The sequence below is a fragment of the Peromyscus eremicus genome, chromosome 20 (assembly GCF_949786415.1).
Source record: "Peromyscus eremicus chromosome 20, PerEre_H2_v1, whole genome shotgun sequence".
In the NCBI taxonomy this organism is placed as follows: domain Eukaryota; kingdom Metazoa; phylum Chordata; class Mammalia; order Rodentia; family Cricetidae; genus Peromyscus; species Peromyscus eremicus.
The window spans coordinates 5,528,755-5,553,124 of record NC_081436.1 but is presented as its reverse complement, the minus strand read 5'-3'; the positions used below and the strand labels follow the sequence as shown (position 1 = coordinate 5,553,124).

At 45.4% G+C, this 24,370-nt stretch overlaps 1 protein-coding gene across 4 annotated transcripts in view; it reads left to right on the top strand.

The window, feature by feature from the left end:
* Pfkm (phosphofructokinase, muscle) overlaps positions 1 to 24,370 on the top strand; it is a 43,515-nt gene that overhangs the window by 10,263 nt on the left and 8,882 nt on the right. For 3 of the 4 annotated variants that reach the window (XM_059247211.1, XM_059247210.1, XM_059247209.1), the window contains 9 exons: positions 11,899 to 11,991; positions 18,772 to 18,845; positions 19,755 to 19,832; positions 21,177 to 21,366; positions 21,573 to 21,738; positions 22,858 to 22,902; positions 23,277 to 23,385; positions 23,500 to 23,595; positions 24,145 to 24,237. In XM_059247211.1, the coding sequence (XP_059103194.1) occupies positions 11,907 to 11,991; positions 18,772 to 18,845; positions 19,755 to 19,832; positions 21,177 to 21,366; positions 21,573 to 21,738; positions 22,858 to 22,902; positions 23,277 to 23,385; positions 23,500 to 23,595; positions 24,145 to 24,237 (936 nt within the window). In that variant the 5' untranslated portion in view covers positions 11,899 to 11,906. Of the gene's footprint in view, positions 1 to 6,652; positions 6,769 to 11,898; positions 11,992 to 18,771; positions 18,846 to 19,754; positions 19,833 to 21,176; positions 21,367 to 21,572; positions 21,739 to 22,857; positions 22,903 to 23,276; positions 23,386 to 23,499; positions 23,596 to 24,144; positions 24,238 to 24,370 lie in introns of those variants that run through there. The other variant, XM_059247212.1, reaches the window with a different exon arrangement.

Here is a 24,370-nt window from a genome sequence, read left to right as displayed (position 1 = left end):
CTTTAAGGGAGTTTTTCATTTCCTCTTTTAGAGCCTCTATCTTCTTAAAGTCATTATTAGGATTAATTTCTCCTGCTTCTTCTGCCTTGGTATGTTCAGGTCTTGCAGGCATTGAATCACTAGGTTCTGATGTTGCCATATAGGTCTTTATGTTGTTGCCTGTATTTTTGTACTGGTGTCTACTCATCTCTTCCTCTGCTCAGAACAGGCCGTGTCTGTGTCTGAAGGTGCCTCTCTTGTTCTAATTGATAGTCTTGGTCCACTAGGAGTTCTTGGTCAAATCCGTGCTGTTGGGCTCTGTTTCTCCAGGAGCAGCTTAGTCTAATCAGTGTTAGTGGGTTCTGTCTCAGGGAGCAGTTCCCAATTGGTGCAGGTGGGCTTATGGCTCCAGTGGTTGTTGGGTTCGCAGGGGCTGTTTTTTTGTTTTGTTTTTGTTTGGTTTTTTTTTGTTGTTGTTGTTGTTTTTGTTTTTGGTGAGGCAGCAGGGAAAGGTAGCTGTCTGGTCCCTGGGACTCCAATGGGTAGGGCCTAGGGGCTAGAGACCTGGTCTGCCAGTCCGGAGATGGGGCCTTACCTGTTCCCAGTCGATGTAGGGTGGGTTTATGATTCTGGTGATCTGGTTCGGTGGTTGGACGGCTCCTTCTTTTGCATTCTCAGGTCACAGTTTGCTCATTCGTCAACTCCTCAGCTGATCTTGTTTTCTCAGACTGCAGACTGTAGGCTTCTGAAACCTCTCATGAATGGATCTCAGCTGAGCAGGTTGATCTGTAGGGCAATCTCACCAATGCCTCCAAGTTGTTGGGCTTTGCAAGATCAGCAGCTGGGCCCTAGGTTGGCCTCGGGCAGAATGTTGGGGTCCATTCTGGTTGCATCCCACAGAGACGGCTCCTTCTCTGAGTGCTAGAACTCAACAACTCCTGAGATGATCCTGTTTCCACGAATCCTCAGACTGAAAGCCTCTGAGTCCTCACCCAAATGAATCTCCCATATTTGCTTCTTAAAATGATCTTCAGTCTCTTGGTAGATGGTGGTTTAGAGGGAAACTAGAAGCAGTTTCTTTTTAAATGTTTAGAAGTTGTTGCAGTTCTTTCAGGAGGTATAGTGACACTGTTTTCCTCCCTGTGTGAGAGGATCTCACCACAGTTCCCTCACTCAACACATGTGAGACATCTCACTGGAAGAGAAACCCCAAAGAACACAGGAATGCATTTTTCAATGTTTTGTTATAAAAACTGACCCCAGATCATTAGTGTTTAGTCTTTATTCTTAAGATGGTGTTTCTATAAATAACCAGTGTTCTTCATCATAAAAATATACATAGTATTTTTATCTTGCCTGTATCTCAATTTCCTTCTGGATAAATTACCCAGTAGGATATTCAGCATCGTACGAGGTACTGAATGACATCTGGTGTCTAGTTCAAATACATTGTGGTATCTTCTTTGTTTTTTGTTTTTGTTTTTGTTTTTGTTTTTTGAGATAGGGTCTCTCAAGATAACCCTGGCTGTCTTGGAACTCACTGTATAGATCAGGCTGGCCTTGAACTCACAGAGATCTGCTTGCCGCTGTCTCCTGAGTGCTGGGGTTAAAGGCGTGCGCCACCGTGCCCAGCCTTTGTATGTCTTCATCATACGTGTCTTTTGGTAGGTTTGTGGCCTGCTGTCTAGCCAAGGCTTCTTTCTGTATGTGTGCAGTTGCCTCCCCAGCGTCCACTCTTGTCCTTGCCTAAATCAAAAGTATCCAGGGTCTGTCATAGTAGTAGAGTGTGTTGTATTTTAAAACTCTCATATGAGTTGTCTTACAACTATGGTCTATTCCCCATTACTCTAGCCTTTGACAAATAGGTGGATGCCACTGAGAATACTTTTGTGGATCCCCTATGTGCTGTGTTCTTTGTCCATTCCATTACTTCTCGCCTTGCAAGAGTCCAGTATCTAATGTTAAAAGGTCCATCTCGTGACCATGGAAACGAAACTCCACTCCACAGAGGGCACTGAGGCAAAAAATCACAACTGAGTGGGCTCCCCCTGTGGCCTTTTTTGCATGTCAATACTAGTCCTAGGTTGGTTTGTTTTTATCTTCAGACTTCCTAATACTTGAGGGACAAAATGATTGCTCCTTTATGCTGCAAGAAACAAAACCAAAGGCAAGATAGCTGAATGTGGGACAGAGCTGCCTCCAGGGGCAAAGCTTTGGGGCAACATGCAGCTTTGTGGGCCAGGCTCTGGTCCAGCAGACCCAGCTGCCCACTTAATGTGAATCCCCACTGTGCCTAAGGACTTCACTGGTAATCAGCGTGCCTCGGTAACCAGTGACTCTTGTGACTACTTCTTACTGAGTGGAAAATGGAAGAGCATTCTAAGGAATAATGCTCTCCTCACTACCTCCTGTTACAGCTTCTCTGTAGAAGAGAAGACCTCACTATCATGTGCTTCCCTTCGTCAGACGCCATTTTTACTCATGCCCACTACTGCCATTCCCCTAAACCCTAAATTCGAATTATACATTTCAAAGGATGAAGAAGTCTGAAGTATATTTTATTCCAAACCAAGTTTTCAAGCAATATCATGCCTAATTCTTGTACTTCAGTAATTGAGACAGACAAATTCAAGAGTCCCCAGGCTCTTCTCCGGTGTAAGTCAAGACATTGGCTTTCTTTTTTTGGAAGAAGGTATGCGACATGCTTTTGTAGCTGCATTACACTGTCCCAGCAATGAAACTGACCTGAGTTTTCTCAAGGATTTGAGGTGTCATCTAACTTCTTCATTCCTTTCCTGACCCATCATCTGAGTCTGCCGACACTCTCTTTAGGCACTCCAGCTTGATGATGATGTTCAGATGCCTCCCTTATTCACCACATGTTAGCCTGTAGGTTCCATTCACCAATGTTCTGCTCTCAGGGATGCATCTCAACTCCAGTTAGATGGAGACTGAACATACACCATGTTTTCTAGAACTACTTAGATCCAAACATTGTCTTCATCACCAGTCCAGCAGCGATTTATGAATTCAAACTCTGATTCACTAAGTAAATCGAAAATCATCCAAGTTGTTACTATTCATGGAAAATCATATTTTGAATGTAAAAGTTGTCTGATGAAGGAAAATTTGGAAAAAGAAAAATGTCCTGTTTTGAGGTTTAAAATATGAAGGCAGGAGAAGCCATTTTTAATGAGCTGTCCTTGTGTGGCCTCAGCCTCTGTCTTTAGTGTTGGAAAACTGTGTTCACTGGTGCCTCTCCCTGAGCAGTACTGAGTGAATAATATCAACGATTTACTATTCTGATCTATTTTTCACTTTATTTACTTTGAACTAACATATTCATGTCATAAGAATTTGATAAATTACAAGTGTTATGGGGTTTCTGACTTATTCAGATTATTATTCTAAGTCTAATAAAAATAAATAAAATAACTAAAATAAAAACCCCAAAGAGAAAAAGTTCTTTCAAAAATTATATAAAACCGAGTTCTACCCTGTTTAGTTTCCTCTGTGTTTAGCATCTTGCATGGGCACAGCACACTTGTTGCAACTGATGAGCCAATATTGATATGCTGTTACTAACTGAAGTCAGTAGTTCACATTATGTAGTCCTACAAGTTTTGAGACATGTATAATGTCATACATGTACCCACCATTACAACATTACTGAAGGATTTCACCTCCTTCAAGATCCTCCATGCTCTGCATATTCCTCTCCTTCCTATTTCAAGCCCCAAGTAACCACTGATCTTTTATTTTCATAGTTTTGCCTTTTCCAGCATGTCAGAAAGGTAGACTCTTATATACCAAGTACCCTTTTCAGACTGCCTGAGTTGCTGAGAAAGATGCATTTAAGGTTACTCCATGTCTTTTCATGGCTTGATAATTCATTTCCTTTATTGTTGAATAATACTGTGTTGTATCAATATACCATGCTTTCTTTACCTATTTACCCTTTGAGAGATGTCTTGGTTGCTTCTAGTTTGGAGCAACCATGAATAAAGCTGCTGCACATATGTATGTGCAGTTGTTTGTTTGTTTTGTTTTGTGTGTGTGTGTGTGTGAGCATAACATAACTTGTTTAAATAAAATAGGAATATGATGTCTGTGGTAAACCCACATTTACCTGTTCAGGAAAATGTTAAGGTATCTTTAAAGTGCCAACAATTTCTGCCAACAATGAATTGTGTTCACTAATGTTCAGTGTGGCCTTGCGGTATAGTGGCTAATTTTATTATTCTATTAATAAATAAAGCTCAGGAGTCAGATATTAGGGTATAAACCTGTGGAAACAAAAGCAAAACCTCTTCCCCAATGTAACACATATCTTGGTTTCCATTCTGAGGTCAACACATCTTTGAAGTATACAGGCTGATTTAATTCAGCAGTTTTTTCCTATTATCCAATGTCTCTCCAACAGCTGCCATTCCTTTCTCATCAGCATCCAAAAATTTAAAGTTAATAGAGCATTGTGTAATCTATATGGGGGGGTCTTTATTACCCCCTTTCTGTTTGTTAAGCATATCTTTTAAAGTGTAATTAGATCTTATGAGACAGGCCCACAACTAGCTGGGAGGGTTTGGGGTGAGTGGGGGGAAGCCGGCGGTGACGGCTCTGCTGCTTTGGTGTGATCTGTGGCCCCATGTTGGGTGTCAGATATAGTGACTACTTTTATTGTTCTATTAATAAATAAAGCTCCCAAATCAGATGTTAGGGTATAAATCTGATAGATCTACAGAGTGATGGAGAAATGATCAGCTGACCTTCCTCTCCACCTTCCCAGATTGAAAAGGCACTCAAATATTCTCAAGCCCCCTTCCTGTGTCTCCCTATCTTCATCTGGGTCCACCAGAAAACTCTATGGTTTATTCTGGCCAGCTGAATGTGAACTCCACCCTCTGAATCAAAGTTTAACTCCATTGGTGGTCTTGTGGTGACAATATAAACAAACCTCCCACAACACTATAGTCTCACAATTATTTGCTATCATCTTTTCTTATCTGAGTCATTTGAAAGGCAAGCAAGAGTCTCTCACTGTTTTTCTCACAGCTCCTGATGACAGAACAATTGAGTGTTTTTTCTCGTGCTTTTTTGCACCTCTATGTCTTCTTTGATGAATGTCTGCTCAGATCCTTTGCCATTTTTAACTATTTTAATTATTAAATTTTAATTATTGAACTAAAAGAGGGTTTTTCATGTATAAATATTTTTAAAATTAGTTCTCTAATAGGTTTGAGCTGCCTACAATGTGTACATATTCAATGTGGTCATATTCATCCCTCCCCCAACTCTTCCCAGATCTACCCCACCTCTTTTCTACCCACCCAACTTTGTGGGTTTTGGGTTTTTTTTTCTTTTAACCCTTCAAGACCAGTGTGTGCTGTCCAAACATTCTTGGAAGTGGTCTCCACTGGAGTCAGCTTATCAGGGGCCAAGCTCATAGAAAACTCTTTCTCTCTCTCTCTCTCTCTCTCTCTCTCTCTCTCTCTCTCTCTCTCTCTCTCTCTCTCTCTCTCTCTCTCCCAGCAGCTAACACTTGCCATTTGCTCCATGGTTGGGATTTGTCCAGCTCCTCTCTCCATGATGGATTTGGTCTGGCCTTGGCTTGCATGGGTTTAGGGCATGCTATTGAAATTGCTGTGTATTGGTATCTGCAGTATCCTGAGGTGTCCAGACGATGATTTTCTTTGTAGTCATTCACCACCCCTGCCTCTTACATTCTTTCTTACCTTCTCTGGACGTGATTCATGAGCCTCTGGGGCGGAGGGGTGACCTCTTATTTGTTGCACTTTGTCCAGTTGTGGGTCTCTGTGTTTATCTCCATCTACTACAGAGAGAAACTTCTCAGATGAGGGTTGAGAGATGCGTTGATCTGGTGGTGGGTGTGTGGGGAAAGCAGTACAGAAAGGCAGGCATGAGGTGGGTTACCAGGCATGTCTCAGGGCTTTCTTTCCTCTACATTCTGGTCCTTTATCAGATACACAATTTGCAAATACTTTCTTCCGAGAAACAAGAGTGGAGCTGACTGTGGCATCATTGAGGGGAAGCCAAGGCAAAGGGCGCGGAGCGGAGGGTCTGAGCTTGGGATGCCGGTGGTGCTCAGGGAGCACCAAGCCACTGTTCTCAGAGTTCCCAGAAGTCTCCCGGAGGTGCTTGCAATCCTGCTGCAGTAGACTTGAGGAGGGGCTCTTTCCTTTTGGTACCCTGCTAGCTGGGATAGCCCTCATTTCTCTCATAGAAGTGATGCAAATATGGAGTGGGAGTTTTGTCGGTTACTCTATAAGAGATACCAGTGTTGGGTGTTTCTTAAAGGCAGGGATCTAATACAAAGTCTGGCACACAGACTCCGCATAAAATGTTTGTTGAAAGAGCGACAGAGGTGGCCAAGTGCGGAGGGGAGGGTTTTAACAGTGGTAGGAGATATTTGAACTCAAGGAATCGCAGGCAATCCAGGAAGTGAAAAGTTGGCTCAGTTGGAAACAAAATTAGCAACTGCGTAATTTCTAACTCTCACCACGTACATGAGCCCAAGATAAAGATGCGGTACCCAGGAAGCAAGCGTGCAAAAGCAGCCGAATTCTTAAGGGGAGGAGGAAGAGGAGGAGAGAGGCGAGCAGGGGAAGGCGGAGCCTCCTTGCCAGCTTTGGCCAGTGGAGGCTTGGAAGCTTCTCCTCCTCCAGCGGCTGCCTCCACCTGGCTCCTCCCCGTGTTCGCCGAGCTCCCCTCCCCCTTTCCCCAAGGACAATCTGCAAGAAAGCAGCGGCGGAGGAGAGCTAAAACTACCAGGCAAGAGGGAGGCCTTGGGTGGGGAGCGAGGGGCGAAGCCTAGAGTGAGGTGGGAGCGAACGTGCTGGGAGCAGGCGGAGGGGAGGACAGAAAGGACAGAGGGCCAGACGTGACAAGGCATCCGAAATCGCAGGCGAGAGGGGGATGGGTGCTGGGGACGCGTGAAGAAGCCGAGCCCCTCGGTTAACCTCCCAGCATATGTAGGCTCGGGTCCCAGATGCACGGCCGGCCCCGGGTACTCAGCTGCTTTGCACTTGGCTGCCTGACCCCTCCCCTGGCACGTAGCCTGTTCAAATTGGTGCACCTATGATGCTGCCAGGCTGCGTTCCTGCCTCCTGCGTGCTTACACACACACACACACACACACACACACACACACACACGATTCTGTGTATTTATATTTAGTATCCGTGATTCCGTCCACATGCGTGTCACTGTGGGTCCTTAAAGGATGCGGGTGTACGAACCGCATGCGTTTTTGTGTCCTATGCCTCTTGACATACAGATTCAGGAGGTGAGCCCTCTCTCCCTCACTGAAACTATGACATCGAGGCATCCAGGGGCTTCTACAGGTGATGAGCCTCCCAATCCGGTGATGAACTCCAGGAGGGAAAGAAAAGAGAAAACTCAGGGTTTTAAAGAGCAGCATAGTCAGATGTCTGCTTCTTTCTATTCTAAATTTTTGGGTTCCTATTTCCTGCAATCATGTAGTCTTTCTCAAGAACAACAGAAATCGAGAGGTTAACATTCTAGGTATATGTATGTTCATGTTGCTTTACCAGTTTGCCATTTTCTAAGTCCTAGGTATGCCTGAATGGTTTTTTTTATTTAAAATCACCATACAAGCTATTAGATATCATTATGACATTTTAGAACAAACTGTGTCTGAGTAGATCTCCCCACCACGCTGCTACCCCGATCTCTCCTTGCACTCCTTGGTCTCTTTTCCTCTTTTGTGTTCCATCTCTCCACCGCCACCCCCCCATCCATCCTTCATCACCTATTTTTGCACTCTCTTGGTCTCCTTACTACTTTTCTAGACTTGGCTCACACTTACTTCCGTTCTTGGATATACAGGTACACTTTACAGGACAGGATCATCGTCTGAGAGAGAACATGCAGTTTTTGTCTTTCTGAGTCTGGGTCACCTCACTTAATATTGCACTATGCAGTCCGTCCATTTTCCCAAAAAATTAATAATTTAGGTTTTCTTTACAGCAGAGTAAAATTCCTTTATGTATATGTATATCACGTTTCTATTACCCATTAATCTGTTGGTGGTTCTAGACTGATTCAATTTCTTGTTTCCTTCCTTCCTTCCTTCCTTCCTTCTTCCCTTCCTTCCTTCCTTCCTTCCTTCCTTCCTTCCTTCCTTCCTTCCTTCCTTCCTTTTTAACTGTGATGCACTCAATCCAGGGTCTTGCACTCAACCTGGGGTCTTGCCAGTGCCGCACAGCTGCGCTGTGTTCCCAGCCCTGAGTTTTTAGGAGTAGAATATGGAGCGTTGTCCATTCCCAAGCCCACTCTTCGTACATGGTGTATCAGTTCATTGATGCTCTTCAGCACTTGTTACTGAGCTTCCCCTGTGTGCATGCTCTTCAGTGGGTAGGAATGTTTGTAAGTGTTTTGTCTGAATATATGTTTGTGCATCGCATGTGCGCCTCGTGCTTGTGGAGGCTAGAAGATGGTGTCCAATGGAGATGAGTTACACACAGTTGTGAGCCACCATGTGGGTGCTGGGAATTGAACCCAGGTCCTCTGGAAGAGCAGCCAGTGCTCTGAACTTTTGAGCCATCTCTCCAGCACTGGAAGTAGCTGTGAAAATACACATATTCCCCGCCTTGGAGGAATTTGCTGTCTAGTTAGGGGAAGTGCATCTAATAGTAATGCAGCCCAGTGGTCAGGTATTGGGGACTATGGGGGTCCTCGACAGTCCCCTCCCAGGTCCGGGAAGAATCTACAACCAGCTGATAATTAATCTTTGATGAAAAGAAATGAATCTATGTACACGAGAAACTCCCTAGTCCATACACTTTATTATTCTGTGATAGTTCTCTCTCTACACAGCTTTTATTCTGCTCTCATGTCTAGCTCCTTTCTATCCTGATTTCTCTCTATATTTATCTGCTGTCCCCTCTAGGTTCTATCTTAATTCTTTCATCTAGTTCTGCCCCTTCTAGGTTCTCATCTATCTAGTTCTTTCCCATATCAGCTCCTCTCCCATCTCCTTCTCTTCCATCTAGTTCTTCCTCATCTTGTTCTTTCCCATCTGGCTCTTCCTCATCTTCCATCTTGTCCCTCTAGTCCTCTCTTTTAGCCCTTCAATCTAGTTCTTCCCTATCTCAGTTTGTTTCTCTCAAGTTCTTACCCATCTAGTTCTTCCATTCTCTTTTCTCTTTTCTCTCTGTTCTCCACGGTCTACCTAAGTCTCCCCGGAATCTAGTTATATCAAGCCCCTGGTGGAGCAAGGTCACCAGGCTTGAATTCTACAGGGTCATAAAGGCAGGTAAGAATTTTTCCTCTGGCAGTGACCACCAGGTTTTCTTTAACAATCCAAAATGGGAGTGGTAAAAGAGAAGGTCAGCTGAGTGTTAATGACCAGTTAGCATATCACTGCTAGTCCTTGAAAGTGGCTAAAAGATATCTGATTCCAGAGAAAGCCTTTCCTGAGGCTGTTCTTCAAATACCTGCAATGTGTATGTCCAGAGAGTGATGAGTCCACACTGTTAGCCCTTCTTAGGGAAAAGTCAACTGGGAAAACTATGAAGGCGCACATGATTTTCATAACAGAATACAGCTGTTATATAACAAGCCAAATAACACCCAAAACTGCTTGAAATTTGGCTTCCTCTGAAGGAATTCCCTGATCCCTCCAGGTAGTGACTTTGCCATAACCAGCTGAGTTCTTATGGTATATTCCTGCAGCCTGCAACAGTCAGGAAGCTTTGCTAACAGGACACAGGGGATTTTAGGCTTTGCACACCAGCAGGTCTACTTCAGTCTCTGCCCAGTGTTAGAGCACATAATGGGAGTGGATAAGGAGAGCATGGACTACTACAGTCCCTGCCCAGTGTTAGAGCACATAATGGGAGTGGATAAGGAGAGCATGGATATGCCTTTTCTTCTTCCCTCTCTGAGACAGGTTGCCAGGCTGGTCTTGAACTCTTGAGTTCTATCAGTCCGGAGTAGCTGGGACTACAGGCAAGTACACAGCTCCATGGGGATTTGAACTTCAATTCTTCTTCATGTCATAAAATATCTTTGAAACCATTTAAAATATAAGGACCCTTCATAGTTTGCTGCCATATAAATAAGTGAAAAATGGCTGGGTTTGTTCTCCAGGCTGTAGTTTACTGACCCTTGATCTAGTCTGGCCCTCCTATTAGTGTATAAGAAGCGATTAAAACGTCATTAAAGTTATATTTAAATACTAAATGAATATTTCCAAACAATATGTGACTTGTAGAAGATTCAAAAAGAAGGCTTTCAGGACTTCTGATGGCTAGTAAAGATTTAATAGGTTAAAAAGGGTGAGGAGGTGTAGCTTAAAAGGATAGAGTGAGGTATGTATTTATGTATGGTTGGATGACTGGATGGCTGGAAAGAGACAGGTTAGCCTGGCCAAAGGATGCAGATGGGATGAGCAAAGTAATATTCAGATGGCAGTGGACCAAAGGATCCATGGGTCGTGCAGTAGTGAGGAGGTTGAAGCAATATGCAGGAGCTCAATCATAGGAGCTCTGAATGCCGAATCAAGAAGCTTTGACCGGTCAGTGCTGATTTTGTAGTATGTTTGTGAATCTTTGTCTCTAACTGTATGTGTCTGGTTTCATGTTTGTCTCACCACACGTATTTTACTGGCATCTGTGGGTTTGTATCCTTAGTCTCTATAAGCAACTATCCCAATTTCCCTAGATGCTGGACAAGCAAACTTCCCTTGAGGTTGTTGTTCCTCTGCATGGCCCCTCCTTCCACCAAAGCCTCAGGGGCCTGCAGCCTTCTCACCAAAGTTTAGTTTGTGTTCCCAATAAAGCGAAGAAGGCTACTGTGTTAAGGGAGATAAGCTCCAACTATTGCCACAACAACTCAGGTAGAAGGAGGTAACAGGATAGAAAAGAGGACATGGGAAGAGAAAAAGGAAGGACAACAGGGTTAGTGGCAGTGTTGACTCTGAGAGGCAGGTGAGATACATTTTTAAAGTAACAGGTTTTAGCCTGGGTAACGGGGAGGGATGAACCTATTGGCATTTTGTGGATATAAAAGTATGTCTTGAGTTTTATATTCCATATATGTATATATATATATATATATCTCCTATAAATGGCTATATAAAGGTCTCCTCACAATACTGGTATGCTTGTGTTTGCATGTGTGTGTGTGTTTGTATGTGTGTGTGTGTGTATGGTAGACATTTTGTTACCCTTCCATTTGAATAGTATGTAATGTGAGGGGCAAAGCCCAAAGACAAAGGATTCAGCAGCTGCTTAGAAAGCTGAGAGCATGAGAGGAATGGGCAGAACTGCAGAAAGACCCTAACCTTCATAGAATTGACAGCATTATTTTGTCTGGCTCTGCTGTGCCTTTATAAACCCAAATACCAGTTCAGCTCCCAGTCACGCAGCCTTGCTCACTCACTTCTGCGTCACTCAATGCTGCTCTTAGCCAGAAGCCAACCTGAGCTTGACTGCTTGCTTCCTCATTGCTGGTTCTCTGTCAGGACCTCAAACCTCACCTGACTTAGGCCCTCTGCGGCACCTCCTTCCTTCATGAAAAGGGAGGACCCCAAGATGCACTCAGAGTCCCCCCTTGCTTTCTCATTTCTTTCAAGTCAAGTGCCCTTTCCTCTCGACCTTAGCCTGTTCTGAAGACTGGTTCCAGTTGGGGTGGGAGGGGACAGGGAAGGCTAAGCCAGGACTTATGTAGTCCTGGTCTAGATGACTCTGACACTTTAGCTTGTCACTCTGAGAGGGTGCGGCTCTCCTCTGGAAGACTTCCAAAAGCTCCGTGACTGCACAGCGGCTTTAGTGGAGAGTCCGACTGAGTGGCTCTACCAGTCTAAGGCAGACACTTCTTGAGCAAGTGGCACCTTGATCCATTGCATCTTAACTGACTAATTGTCTTGAATTCTAGAGTGGATCATGACCAATGAAGAGCATCACGCAGCCAAAACCCTGGGGATCGGCAAGGCCATTGCCGTGTTAACCTCTGGTGGAGATGCCCAAGGTAAGTGAAAGGGACAGAAACATGATTGCTATGAGCCTTGAGTTTCTTGACTCCCTCAGTCTGTAGACCAGAACTATCCTAATGTAGGTTCACACTGGATCCTGGATTTTCCTAGAAGTTCTGACACAAACCTCTATTTAGATATTGTTTGCTCTGTTACAGTTGACCTGAACTTTCGTAGAACTTTTATCCAAGTTTCTCTGGAAGTTAATGCTGTTGGTCCTTGAGCAGCATTGTTGAGAATTTGAGACAAGATTGTTGAGAAAGCAATAGATGGATTCATTTCAAGGACTTGGGAGATACTGGGAAAGGGAAGAGACTCAGAGTTGGTGTTGGGCAACCCAGCTGGATCCTCAGGAAAGCATCTCCACTCACCAGTGCCAGCCAGCGCCCTGCCATCCTGCTTCCTTCTGGTCTGTTAGCCCTTTAACAAACGGGAAGAGCATCCCTTAATCGCTACAGATGCAGTGGGGCTGGAGGGCAGCAAACAGAGAGAACCTTTCTCTGGATAGAGTCTAAGTAAAAGTAAAGTATTGGGGAAAGATTAAAAGGGGGAGATGGATATATGATTCAAGAACAAAACAATTCCCATTTTCATTTTTTTTTTAATATGTTTGAGTTGATAGTATGCTGTAGAGAAGAATCTCTTTGAAGGGTTAATAGGACATGGAGACAAGATAGACAAAGAAATGTAAGCTTTCCGAGGGTACTCGGTAACTTAGGATTGAGTACTAAGCACTCACTTTGTGCAGACCCTAGGCTTTCCGAGGGTACTCGGTGGCTTAGGATTGAGTGCTAAGCACTCACTTTGTGCAAACCCTAGGCTTTCCGAGGGTACTCGGTGGCTTAGGATTGAGTGCTAAGCACTCACTTTTGTGCAGAGTCCTGTTGTGAAGAAGCCAACTTCTCTTGTGAGAGATCCCGTTTGTCACTGGGGTTCTTACTTAGGCACATGAATAAAAGTAAGCCAGTGTACACTGGCCGTGTTGGCTATGATAAGACCTGGTGAGAGGAACTGAGAAATACTTCACAAGAAAAATGCCTTAAAAAAAAAAAAAAAACCAAAACGATCCCTTTATTCAAGTATGGCGCTTGGAAGAGTGGCTGGCCATACTACACACTCAGTAAGTGGATTGTTAATGAATAAAACGAATTATTGAGCTCCAACAGAGTGGCAGGTGCTAAGGATGCGTCTATGAAAAAGATGATATTTGCTCTCGTGGTATTTCTCTGTGTGTGTGCATGCACACGTGTATGTGGAGACTAGTTGGCTGTCTTCCTCAGTCTCTCTTCACCTTCTTTCTTTCTTTCTTTGGAGACAGGGTCTCTCACTGATTACATAAGCATACCCCACGTGGCTAGTGCACACTGGCCAACTAGCTCCGGGGATCCACCTGTCTTTGCACTTCAGCACTGGGTTTACAGATGCATGCTGCTGTGCCCAGCTTCATGTGGGTGCTGGAATCTGAGTTTTTGACTGACTGAGTTATCTCCCCAAACCCTGTGTTATGGTATTTTCTATTAGTGTATTTACAAACCAGGTTTTAAAATTGTAAAATATATTTATTTTGAATATTATTTAAATTAATTGTTAAATTGTAATTATTATTAATTATTAAAATAATTATTTTAAAACATATTTATATGATTATACTTATGATGTGTGTAACAAATCAGAATTAACAGTGAAAAAACTGAGGGAGGAGGCTATGGCACAGAGGCCTGAGTCATCAGATTAGGGATCCAGAACCATGGTGGTGGCTGGAAATGCTTCTAACCCAGATTCTATTGCTTCTTCTCTATTGGTAGAATTCCATGCCAGTACTGAGATCTTTAACATACACCTTTTAGTGATGCACCTGTGTCCTGTGTACATAGATGGTTAGGTTAGGAAAAGAGAGAACCTGGGAAAAAACCCATGAGACCATTTGAAAGGAATCAAAGAAAAGGACCTTCTCTGGAGAGGAGGGGAAGAGAGGATTGAGAGAAGGGAAGGGAGAGAGGGGAGGGGAGGGGAGAAGAAAAGAGACAGAGAAAGAGAGCCAAGGCCTCTGGGACTTTCTGAGAGTTACAGTATGTCACTTGTGAATCTATATAATATGATAGGTGCATGTCAGGAGGGATCCAGAGAGATAGAAAATGAAATTCTAGGAGACAAGAAACCAGAACAGAAGTCTGAAATACTGCTAGACATCCTAGCTGAAGGAGAAGTCCCAATACAGTGGTGACTTTCCCAGAGACAGTGAGCTGGGCCTCCGAGGAGGAGAGCACAGAAAGCTGCTCTTCCCAAGCGGTCACAGGCATCATGGTAAAGCAAGAGTGACCTCTATAAAACCCACAGAAGCCACAGCTGTCATTCTTGGAGCTCAGCAAAGCCAGTATCTTGAAGTAGGAATGTGGCCATTATTAGATGTCTTGAGCTCAAAAGTCAAGAATTCTGAAATGTTAGGCTGAATGGAATAAATACTAAATCATACTCCTTTTCTAACCCCAAAAGGCCACAGCCCCACTGATCATACCTCATTGAGCCTCCTGACATTGGCATATCCAGCCTTGGAAAGGACCTCAGCCATCTGTTCTAGCCCTCTGTCTCCAGGCCATAGCTCCAAATGTGTGCATATCCTGTTTTTAAAGGAGTACAGCACTGGGATTTTATTATCTCTCTGATAGTTATTATAGGGTTTATAATTTTTAGTATACATCCGTTAGAAAGTACAATTCACATATAACAAACATTTGTCACAATTTTTAACGTTTCCAAAGCCCAGGAAGAAACTTGTCAGTACCAACTTCCCAAACCCTTGTGATCAGGTTGAAGATGTGGCTCAGTTGGTAGAGTGCTTATCTAGATGCATGAAATACCACACATCCTGGGTATGGTGGTGCACACCTGGAATCCCAGTCGGGAGGTAGAGGCAGGAAGATCAGAAATGCAAGGTCATCCTCAATTAGCAGTTTTTATTAGCTTCTATTTTCTGCCTAGTCTTGTGCAGACACCAAGACCCAGCTCTTCTCCCTTAAGGATTCCCCAGAGGCTGCCATTGGCTGCTTCAGATTGCAAGCCTACAGCGTTCTTCAGAGCCCCTCCTGGTTGTCCCAGAATATCTCTTGCATGCTTCCTGTAATCCTATCCTCCATCTTGCTTCTAATAAATCATGCAGCTGCTCATAGAGGGTTATTTGGGGAAACATGGAACAGCCAAGAAAAGTCAGGCCAGGACTGGCTTAGGGCCAGACTAGGCTAAGCCATGAGGTTGGGTAAAAGAGACCAAGACTTTGGGGGCTCTGCCTTTAAACTCTACTTCCCAGTCTGACGTGTCCAGGCACCTAGGGTTGGAGCACAGGAGACCAAAGGAAACCCTCAAACTATCAGGAAACACTCAGTCCATGCGGCAGTGGGTTAGGTGGCCTCTGCAGATTGGCAGGACTGAGGTCGGGAAGTGGGGAGGGAGGGAGAACGGGTCTTCCTTACCGTGGGGTTTTTCTTCTTCCCAAAGATTTGGATATTCCTACCAACTAGTGCTTGCTTAACAGGGAAGACCTTTCAGGTCATGTCTTTTCTTTCGTGGTGCCCCTCACACCTTACTTAGCTTGGGGGTCAGAAAGAAAACTCTGCTCTGACGACAGAGCAACGGTTCTTCATTTCCTCAGATCGCCAGTGTGTAGTCCAGAGCTCCGGATCAGGAAGGCTGTATGGCAGCCCAGAGAAGCAGCAGGCGTCTCAGGTCTGCAAAGGTGGTTTTGAGCTGGCTTTATTCATCTGTGCAGAAGTGTCAAGGGCTCTGCCCTGATTCTCACGCTCCCTTCACACACACTGGAGCCTCTGGAAGCCTCTCCCTGTGCAGGTTTTTGTTATTCCAGATCACTCCAACTAAATATATGAACTTAGACTTTTAGACTTTATGGAACTGGCCTCAGTGATGTCACGAGGTAGCTGTGTTCATAGGTGCCTCTGCTGACCAGCCCAACCTCTCCATCTTCATCTCAGATGCGTTCTTAGATGCATTTGGAACGGCTCCTGCTTTTGGAAATGGTTCTTTTGGCTTCTAAGATGTTGCTAAGCCCTGCTTCTTCTTGTATCTCTCTTCCTACCGTTTATTAGCAATCACAGTCACTTCTCCTCAGTTCAGCGCCTTGTCCTTTGCTTTTCTAATCGTCTATGTTTTCTCTTCCAAGTTGGTGTGCATGTCCCGCAAGGACTTTAATTTCAACACATACTAATGTGAACATACCATCCCCCACCACTACCTTCCCAAACCAGGCATGCCAGTTAAATGCCCAGTTAATGGCACTTCCGTTTACCCTTTGCCTACGTCCGAAGCGGGGAACCTCTCTCTTTGGGGTGTGAAATCTAATCACTTTGCCTATTGGATCCAAGTCCCTTTCTTTGTTCTCTGAGTGTCTTCTGTCCACTATCTCTTTTGTCCCACGTGCCCCTTTCTAGTGAGGCCTCCTCATGTCTTATCTAGGATGCCAGAAGGTCCCCTCTTCCCAGTGACCCCTCTACCCCGCTGCCTGTCACCCGGCTGCCAGAGCCCTTCTGATATGGAATGCAAATCTTTTTTTTTTTAAAAGATTTATTTATTTATTATGTGTACAGTGTTCTGCCTGCATGTGTCCCTGCAGGTCAGGAGAGGGCGCCAGATCTCATTACAGATGGTTGTGAGCCACCATATGGGTGCTGGGAATTGAACTCAGGACCTCTGGAAGAACAGACAGTGTTAACCTCTGAGCCATCTCTCCAGCCCAGGAATGCAAATCTTACCATGTCCCTCAACTCTTGAAATTCTTAGAGATTCTTGATTATCTGTAACTATTTTTGTGCATGAGAGAGTCAAAAGCCCCTTTAAGAATTATGAACGATATGGGCCTTCTCCCAGACAAAATGTTATGGCCATAAAACTTTCATATAGTTTTATGGAGCTTATGGATTTGCTGAAACTGATCACACATCCATGGATCCCCAGTTAAACTCAGACCTACAGAATAAAAGTCAGACTTCTTCAAATGGCATATGGGCACCTTCCCCCTGTGGCATTCTCTCTCATCACTTCCTATTCTGCTTTCTACTCTTATGATACTGAATTACCTGAAGTCATTTCCTGGCCCCCACCTTCCTACAGTTTTTCCTGCCTAGAAGGTCTTCCTCAATTGTCTATCTGACAAAAAGAACAGGAAATAGAGTTCTAGGTTTCAGGACAAATGCTGCAGTTTTGGACCACTCCTGACAAGCTCGGACGTCTCTGCTCATACTGTGCTTCTCCATTCCTCTCCCTTAGGGATCATTTTACCACTGTCATTTTTTACGTCTTGGGATGGTAGTTCTCACACTATATCACTCACTGCTGTACCCTCAGCACTCAGCACCATGGCAGGACCATGTGTGTCCTGTTCATCTTTGTTCAAGGGCTGAATGGCCCGCAGTCTGATTTGGAGCTAATAACTAAATAATAGATACTATGTAAGGGGTGAAGTAGAAGAGAGGAAAAGAAAGAAAAGGAAAACTTATTCTTATTTTATTCTAAGCAGCTCTGGATTGTTCAGTAGTTTGCGATGGTTTTCAGTTTGGTACTGCACTGGTTCCAAGAGTGACAGCCCCCAAGTGTTTGTGGGCTTATGATCTTTTTCCAGGCAGGATTTAAGAATCCTATGATACTTTTTTTTTTTTTTTTTTTTTTTTTTTTGGTTTTTTTCGAGACAGGGTTTCTCTGTGTAGCTTTGCGCCTTTCCTGGGACTAACTTGGTAGTCCAGGCTGGCCTCGAACTCACAGAGATCCGCCTGGCTCTGCCTCCCGAGTGCTGGGATTAAAGGCGTGCGCCACCACCGCCCGGCCTCTATGATACCTTTTATGTTGAGAGAGGGTGGCTACGGCAGTTTTAGAAACTGACTTACTTTGTCTCTGAGATGTGCAAGCATCATCATGAACCCTGGTGATATTACAAGGTAGGACAGTGGGGAGTGCATGCCTCACCAATTCTCTCTGCACGCTTGTCACATTTCCTGGCATTGAGGGAGCTAGAGAATCACAACTGGGTGGCACACATAGAGATGTAGACAACTCCAATGGTGGCGCTGTGTGTGTGTCTGTGTGTGTGTGTGTGTGTGTGTGTGTGTCCCAAAGGAATCCACTCCATCATCCAGTAATAAACATATTTAGAAACAAACTGTATTCCATTAGATCACTTAGCCATAGAAAAGTCATGTTTCCCCATGAACAGTATCCTAAAACTGGATGTCTCTATTCAGTGCAGAAAACAAGGGAATCCCAGTGAAACCGCTGGGGTTAGACAGACTAGTCAGTCTAAAGTGCTGATGTGGACATGTGAGGACCTGGGTTCAAATCTGTTCTTTGGCCTTATGACCTTGACACCTTTGAGCTTCCATTTTGAAGTCTGTGAAATGGAGGAATCTCCAGGTTATGAGAGGGATTAAAGAGACACTATGTGACCGAGTCTGGTGGTATCTAACTTACAAAATGCATTGGAGGAAGTGCTTGCTGTTTACACTGCTGTTATTCTCAGGGCGCCCCAGCAGGAAGAGGTCTGGGAAGGCCCAGGTTTAGGGGCTGGAGGGAAGTGGATGGGGTGTCTGGAGCTCCATTAGCTCTGGATGCAGTCACTGAAACGGGGGAGAGCACAGGGCTTGGATGAGAGAAGTCTAGATTCAGAGCAAATCCTACCACAGGACTAACTCCAGTCTTCAGCTGGACGTAACTATGCATTCCAGGGCTGCGCTTCTTCAGAGTGACCTGTCCCTGACTTTCTCCTCCCCTCCTCACAGGTATGAATGCTGCTGTCAGGGCTGTGGTTCGAGTTGGTATCTTTACGGGGGCACGTGTCTTCTTTGTCCATGAGGTTGGTTTTCACTTTGTTCTCTGCCTAATCTGCCTCCCACCCTCCTCCCACCTTCTCTTCCTCACCTCCTAGCTGAATTGCTGTGTTTTCTTGTCCTTGGCTCTCTGTCTCACTGAGTCATTCCTTCCCACTTTTGATTTCTGAAAACTGGGTCCTCACATTGCCTGTTGAATTTAGAAGAGGAAATCCACAGAGAAAGAACCGAGATGGGATGTCTTTTCCAGAAAGTTTAGTATAACCGAGGGGGGAGCCCCAGGTAGGCAGGGTCTCACTGTGTTTGTGGATTTTCCTAGCTCTCTGATGTTTCCGCTCCTCCTTGGCTCCCTTTGCTCAGTCCCTCTCATGCCTCGCCCACTCTTCTGTGCAGTCTGTTTGTCCTTCCGCCAAGTTTGGTAGTTTTATGAGAAGCCCTGTTTCTTTCCTCCCTCCCTCCATCCTCTTTTCTCCTCAGGTTATCAAAACCAGCTGTCTTCTAGTTCTCCTGGAAACATCTTGGAGGACATGGGATGAGGGGGAAAAAGAAATTAAGATGGAAGGGTATTTTGATATTTCAAGAATGGGAGAAAGCCAGGCATGGGGCACACACCTTTGACTCCAGCACTCGGGAGGCAGAGGCAGGTGGATGTCTGTGAGTTGGATGCCAGGCTGGTCTACAGAGTGAGTTTTAGACCATCCAGAGCTACACAGTGAGACCCTGTCTCAGAAAAGAAAAGAATGGGAGAAACTAGAACATCAAAAAGGTTGACATGCCCCTCTTTGGACTGATTTACTAAATATAATGTTCTCATGGTTATCCAGGGGTCATTACTGGAAGGGTACGGCTTGAACCTCCTCCTAGGGAAGCTGTCTCAGCCTTGGCCATCTAGAGAATGCTTAATGGAGGTTTAATGGATATACTGTTCCCTTCAGGGTTACCAAGGCCTGGTGGATGGTGGTGAGCACATCAGGGAGGCCACCTGGGAGAGTGTTTCCATGATGCTTCAGCTGGTATGTCCCAGAGAGCTTGTGTTATCTGTACTGACCTCGTCTCATCCCACTCCGGTATCCCAGATTCCCCGCCACTTGGTTCAGTGTAGAGGGTTTCGGTGACAGATGAGGCTTACATTTGCCCTTTACTCTTTGCATTTGAAAACATCATCCTGGCTTCTGGCAGAGGTGAAGGGGGTGGGAAGGTGGTTCTGGGATGGCTTGCCCTTTATAGAAAGGTCATAGCAAGACTTCTGCCCCTGGCACATCATAGGCAAGTTCCACTCTGGGGTCACGGGGAAAATCTGGCCCTGGAAATAACCTTGGAGGACGGATGCCAGCAGCCTTGAGCTCAGCCAGTCCTCATGTGACAGAGATGTGACAGCCTGAAACTGGACTATTTAAGGGAGAAAGGGAATCCAGACCGTCCTGCAGCGTCTCAGAGAATCCCAGGGACATTGGTTTTTTTCTATCTACAGCCCTCTGTAATTATTCCATGTTGTTCAAGTGTTTTAAGATGTGTCCAGTCTGGGCTAGCTTAGAACCATAATCCTTCACTGGTCCAGTCAGAAATTTGTATTTGTTTCCCGTTCCTTACCTAAATCCACTAAACATTCCATGGGAAGCCACTTACTATGTAGTGGTCTGGTGAAGTTCCCATACAGGCAATAGTGCCCACCACAAGGTGGCTTGAGAATAAATAATCATTCTCTACTAATACCCTAGAGTCATGGATGCCCAGGAGCATCTATTTATTGTTCATGAAAATTCTTAAATCTACTTACCTCTCGGAGTATCTGTAAGTCCTGGGGAAATCAAGACTTCCTACACAGCAATTGTTTCCCCCTGCGAATACCTGGACACTGACTCCTGCCACTAACACCACAGATCCCAAGGAGCTAAGAGGGACAAGGTGACAATTGTTTGGGTAATCTCAGGTCCAATTCCAGTGTGTTAGAGAGGAAGAGATACTTAAAATAGTTTGGATACAATCTACTAATGCCAGGCACTAAGGAAAATCCAGACTGAAGTCAATGTGGAAGATGGAGATAAAGCTGGAATAGAAACTAACGTATATACGAATTCCCTTATTCTTGAAAATAATCACTTTGATGATAAAATCTCCAATGAAATAGTTGTCTCAGTAGTCTCCTAAGATGTGTGACAGAATATGAGGATGGCACTGTGATATCCAGCACCACTTTCTCTTCCTCTGTAAGGGACAAATGTCTCAGGGATGTTGGGAACTTAGGGGACTGGCGTGGTTATGCTGGTCTATCACTGGGGAAATGGGGAAATCTTAGCATGTGGAACTCAAAATTGCCTGTGCCATCTGAAGACTTGAATTCTACCTCTCCCCTGAAGGGAGGCACAGTAATTGGAAGTGCCCGATGCAAAGACTTTCGGGAACGAGAAGGTCGACTCCGGGCTGCCCACAACCTGGTGAAGCGGGGAATCACCAATCTGTGTGTCATTGGAGGTGATGGCAGCCTCACTGGAGCTGACACTTTCCGTTCGGAGTGGAGTGACTTGTTGAATGACCTCCAGAAAGATGGTGAGACATTTTCATCAGTATTGATTTTCATGTGACTATGTGTCCGTGCCTGGGTTATATCTGTACTCTTAGATATAATGTTAACTTCACACAAACAAACAATCTTTGCTCTCCTATCTACCATTGCCTACAGTCTCTCTAGTAATCAACTCTGTAGGTGTGGAAGATTCCTCAGCTGGTGGCCTCTGGTTTGCTTCCCCTTACAGGGAAGATCACAGCTGAGGAGGCTACCAAGTCTAGCTTCCTGAACATCGTGGGCCTGGTTGGTTCAATCGACAATGACTTCTGTGGCACTGATATGACCATTGGTACTGACTCTGCCCTGCACCGGATTGTAGAGATTGTAGACGCCATCACCACCACTGCTCAGAGGTAAAAGCATCCAGGAGGGAGGCAGTAGGTGGGAGAGAGGCAGTGGATGATGGGAGGAGGCAGTGGATGATGGGAGGAGGCAGTGGATGATGGGAGGAGGCAGTGGATGATGGAGGAGGCAGTAGGTGGGAGAGAGGCAGTGGATGATGGGAGGAGGCAGTGGATGATGGGAGGAGGCAGTGGATGATGGGAGGAGGCAGTGGATGATGGGAGGAGGCAGTGGATGATGGGAGGAGGCAGTGGATGATGGGAGGAGGCAGTGGATGATGGGAGGAGGCAGTAGAGAAGTAGACAAGAGGATAGGCAAGAGCGAATGAGAATGAAAAGCCACTGTGAGTGCTGTTCTGGGGCTAGAACCCCTTTTCTGAGACTCACCCCTAGAATGCTGAAGTTGCTCTGCCCCCTAAGTGACTTTCTCCCACTCTTTAGTCTGTTTTTCAGGCAAGTTGCTCTGGGGTCTTTCGTACCTACGATCTCTTATGTCCGTGGTTCTCAACCTTCCTAATGCTGCGATCCTTTAATACAGTTCTCTTGTGGTGACCCCCCCCAACCATAAAATTATTTCATTGCTACTTCATAACTGTAATTTTGCTACTGTTATGAATCGTAATGTAAATATCTGATATGCAGGAGATTTGATATGCGACCCCAAGGGGGTCATGACCCACAGGTTGAGAAACCACTGTCTTGTGTGGTTCAGTCTCTAAGGCAGATCTGGGGAGTTCACAGTCTGAGCTGCCCTGTCCAACTGTGTGGATGCCATAAGCACCACTGCTCAGAAGTAAACAGGTCGGGTAGGGGGTCAGTGGAGAAAATGGGAAGACAGTTGGCTGCCAGTTTACCCAGGGAAGCTTACAGGACTCCAGGTTAGCCTAGCCCCATATCCACATCTTTTCTATTTCTCTCTGCTCTTGAGACTCATCCTTTTCGGGAATGGAGTCTCCATACCGCTCCAGGAGGCTAAACTGCTTCTCCCATGTCTTCATAGTCTTTCAGGAAACCTACTAGATAGCTAGCAGCATAAATGCATCTCCCAGAGGCCAAGGAGCCTAGGTGTGGATGGTGTCTTAGTCCTGGCCACAGGGACATGCAGACTGTAAACCTCATCTTCTCTTGCAGCCACCAGAGGACATTTGTGTTGGAAGTGATGGGCCGCCACTGTGGGTAAGAACCCCATAGACCTAGAGATGGCCCTTTCCTCTTCCCAGAGAGTCCTGTGGAGTCTGGAAGTGTATATGCTCCACACAACATGACCCTCTTTCCCTGCCTCTGCACTGTCTGCCCTACTTATGTGTACATATGGGCCATGCTCAGGTACACATGAAAGGATGGGCACTCTGAGCTGGGAAGCCAGTAGGGTGGCAGTGACCTTCAAGGACAGCATCTCATTGACAGGCCTAGTGCTCATTTGCTTCAGGAATGAAATGCAAGGTCCCTTTATCTTTCATCGCTGTGGGTACCGAGAGATCTTGCTGGGTGTGATGAGGCTGTTTGTGAATATAAAGGTTCCTAGTCCATGCTTCTGGCTCTCACCTCAGATACCTGGCCCTTGTCACCTCTTTGTCCTGTGGGGCCGATTGGGTTTTTATTCCTGAATGTCCACCAGATGATGATTGGGAGGAACACCTTTGTCGGCGGCTCAGTGAGGTATTGATGTTTTAACTTGCCCTTGGGGGAAAAAACCCTCACCGTATTTCATGGGTGATCTATTTTCTCCTGTTCAGTTAATTCCGTTAACCACTTTCTCCTGTTCTTGACCAGACAAGGACCCGGGGTTCTCGTCTTAACATCATCATTGTTGCTGAGGGTGCAATCGACAAGAACGGAAAACCAATCACCTCAGAAGACATCAAGAATGTTAGTGTGAATCCCTGTCCCCCAGCATGCTTGGCCATTCCCTTGGTGTGAAACCCTGTCCTCCAGCATGCTTGGCCATTCCCTTGGTGTGAATCCCTGTCTCCAGCATGCTTGGCCATTCCCTTGGTGTGAAACCCTGTCTCTAGCATGCTTGGCCATTCCCTTGGTGTGAAACCCTGTCTCCAGCATGCTTGGCCATTCCCTTGGTGTGAAACCCTGTCTCCAGCATGCTTGGCCACTCCTTTGGTGTGAAACCCTGTCTCCAGCATGCTTGGCCATTCCCTTGGTGTGAAACCCTGTCTCCAGCATGCTTGGTCATTCCCTTGGTGTGAAACTCTGTCTCCAGCATGCCTGGCCATTCCCTTGGTGTGAAACCCTGTCTCCAGCATGCTTGGCCACTCCCTTGGTGTGAATCCCTGACTCCAGCATGCTTGGCCATTCCCTTGATGTGAAACCCTGTCCTCCAGCATGCTTGGCCACTCCCTTGTTGGCCTCTGAGTCTTGACATTGCATCTCTTCCTTTGTGTTTTCCTTTCTTCATCCTTTTAGCTGGTAGTAAAGCGTCTTGGATATGACACCAGGGTTACTGTTTTGGGACATGTGCAGCGGGGTGGGACACCATCAGCCTTTGATCGGATTCTGGTAAGTCATAGAATTCTGTGTTCCTGTACCTTAGAGCCCTCGGCCTTGCAGTCCTGCTTCTATGGGGCTTATATCATTAGCCATGCTATCCCTCCACCAGCCTCTGGGCCACAGTGGTCTTCATCTATTCCCA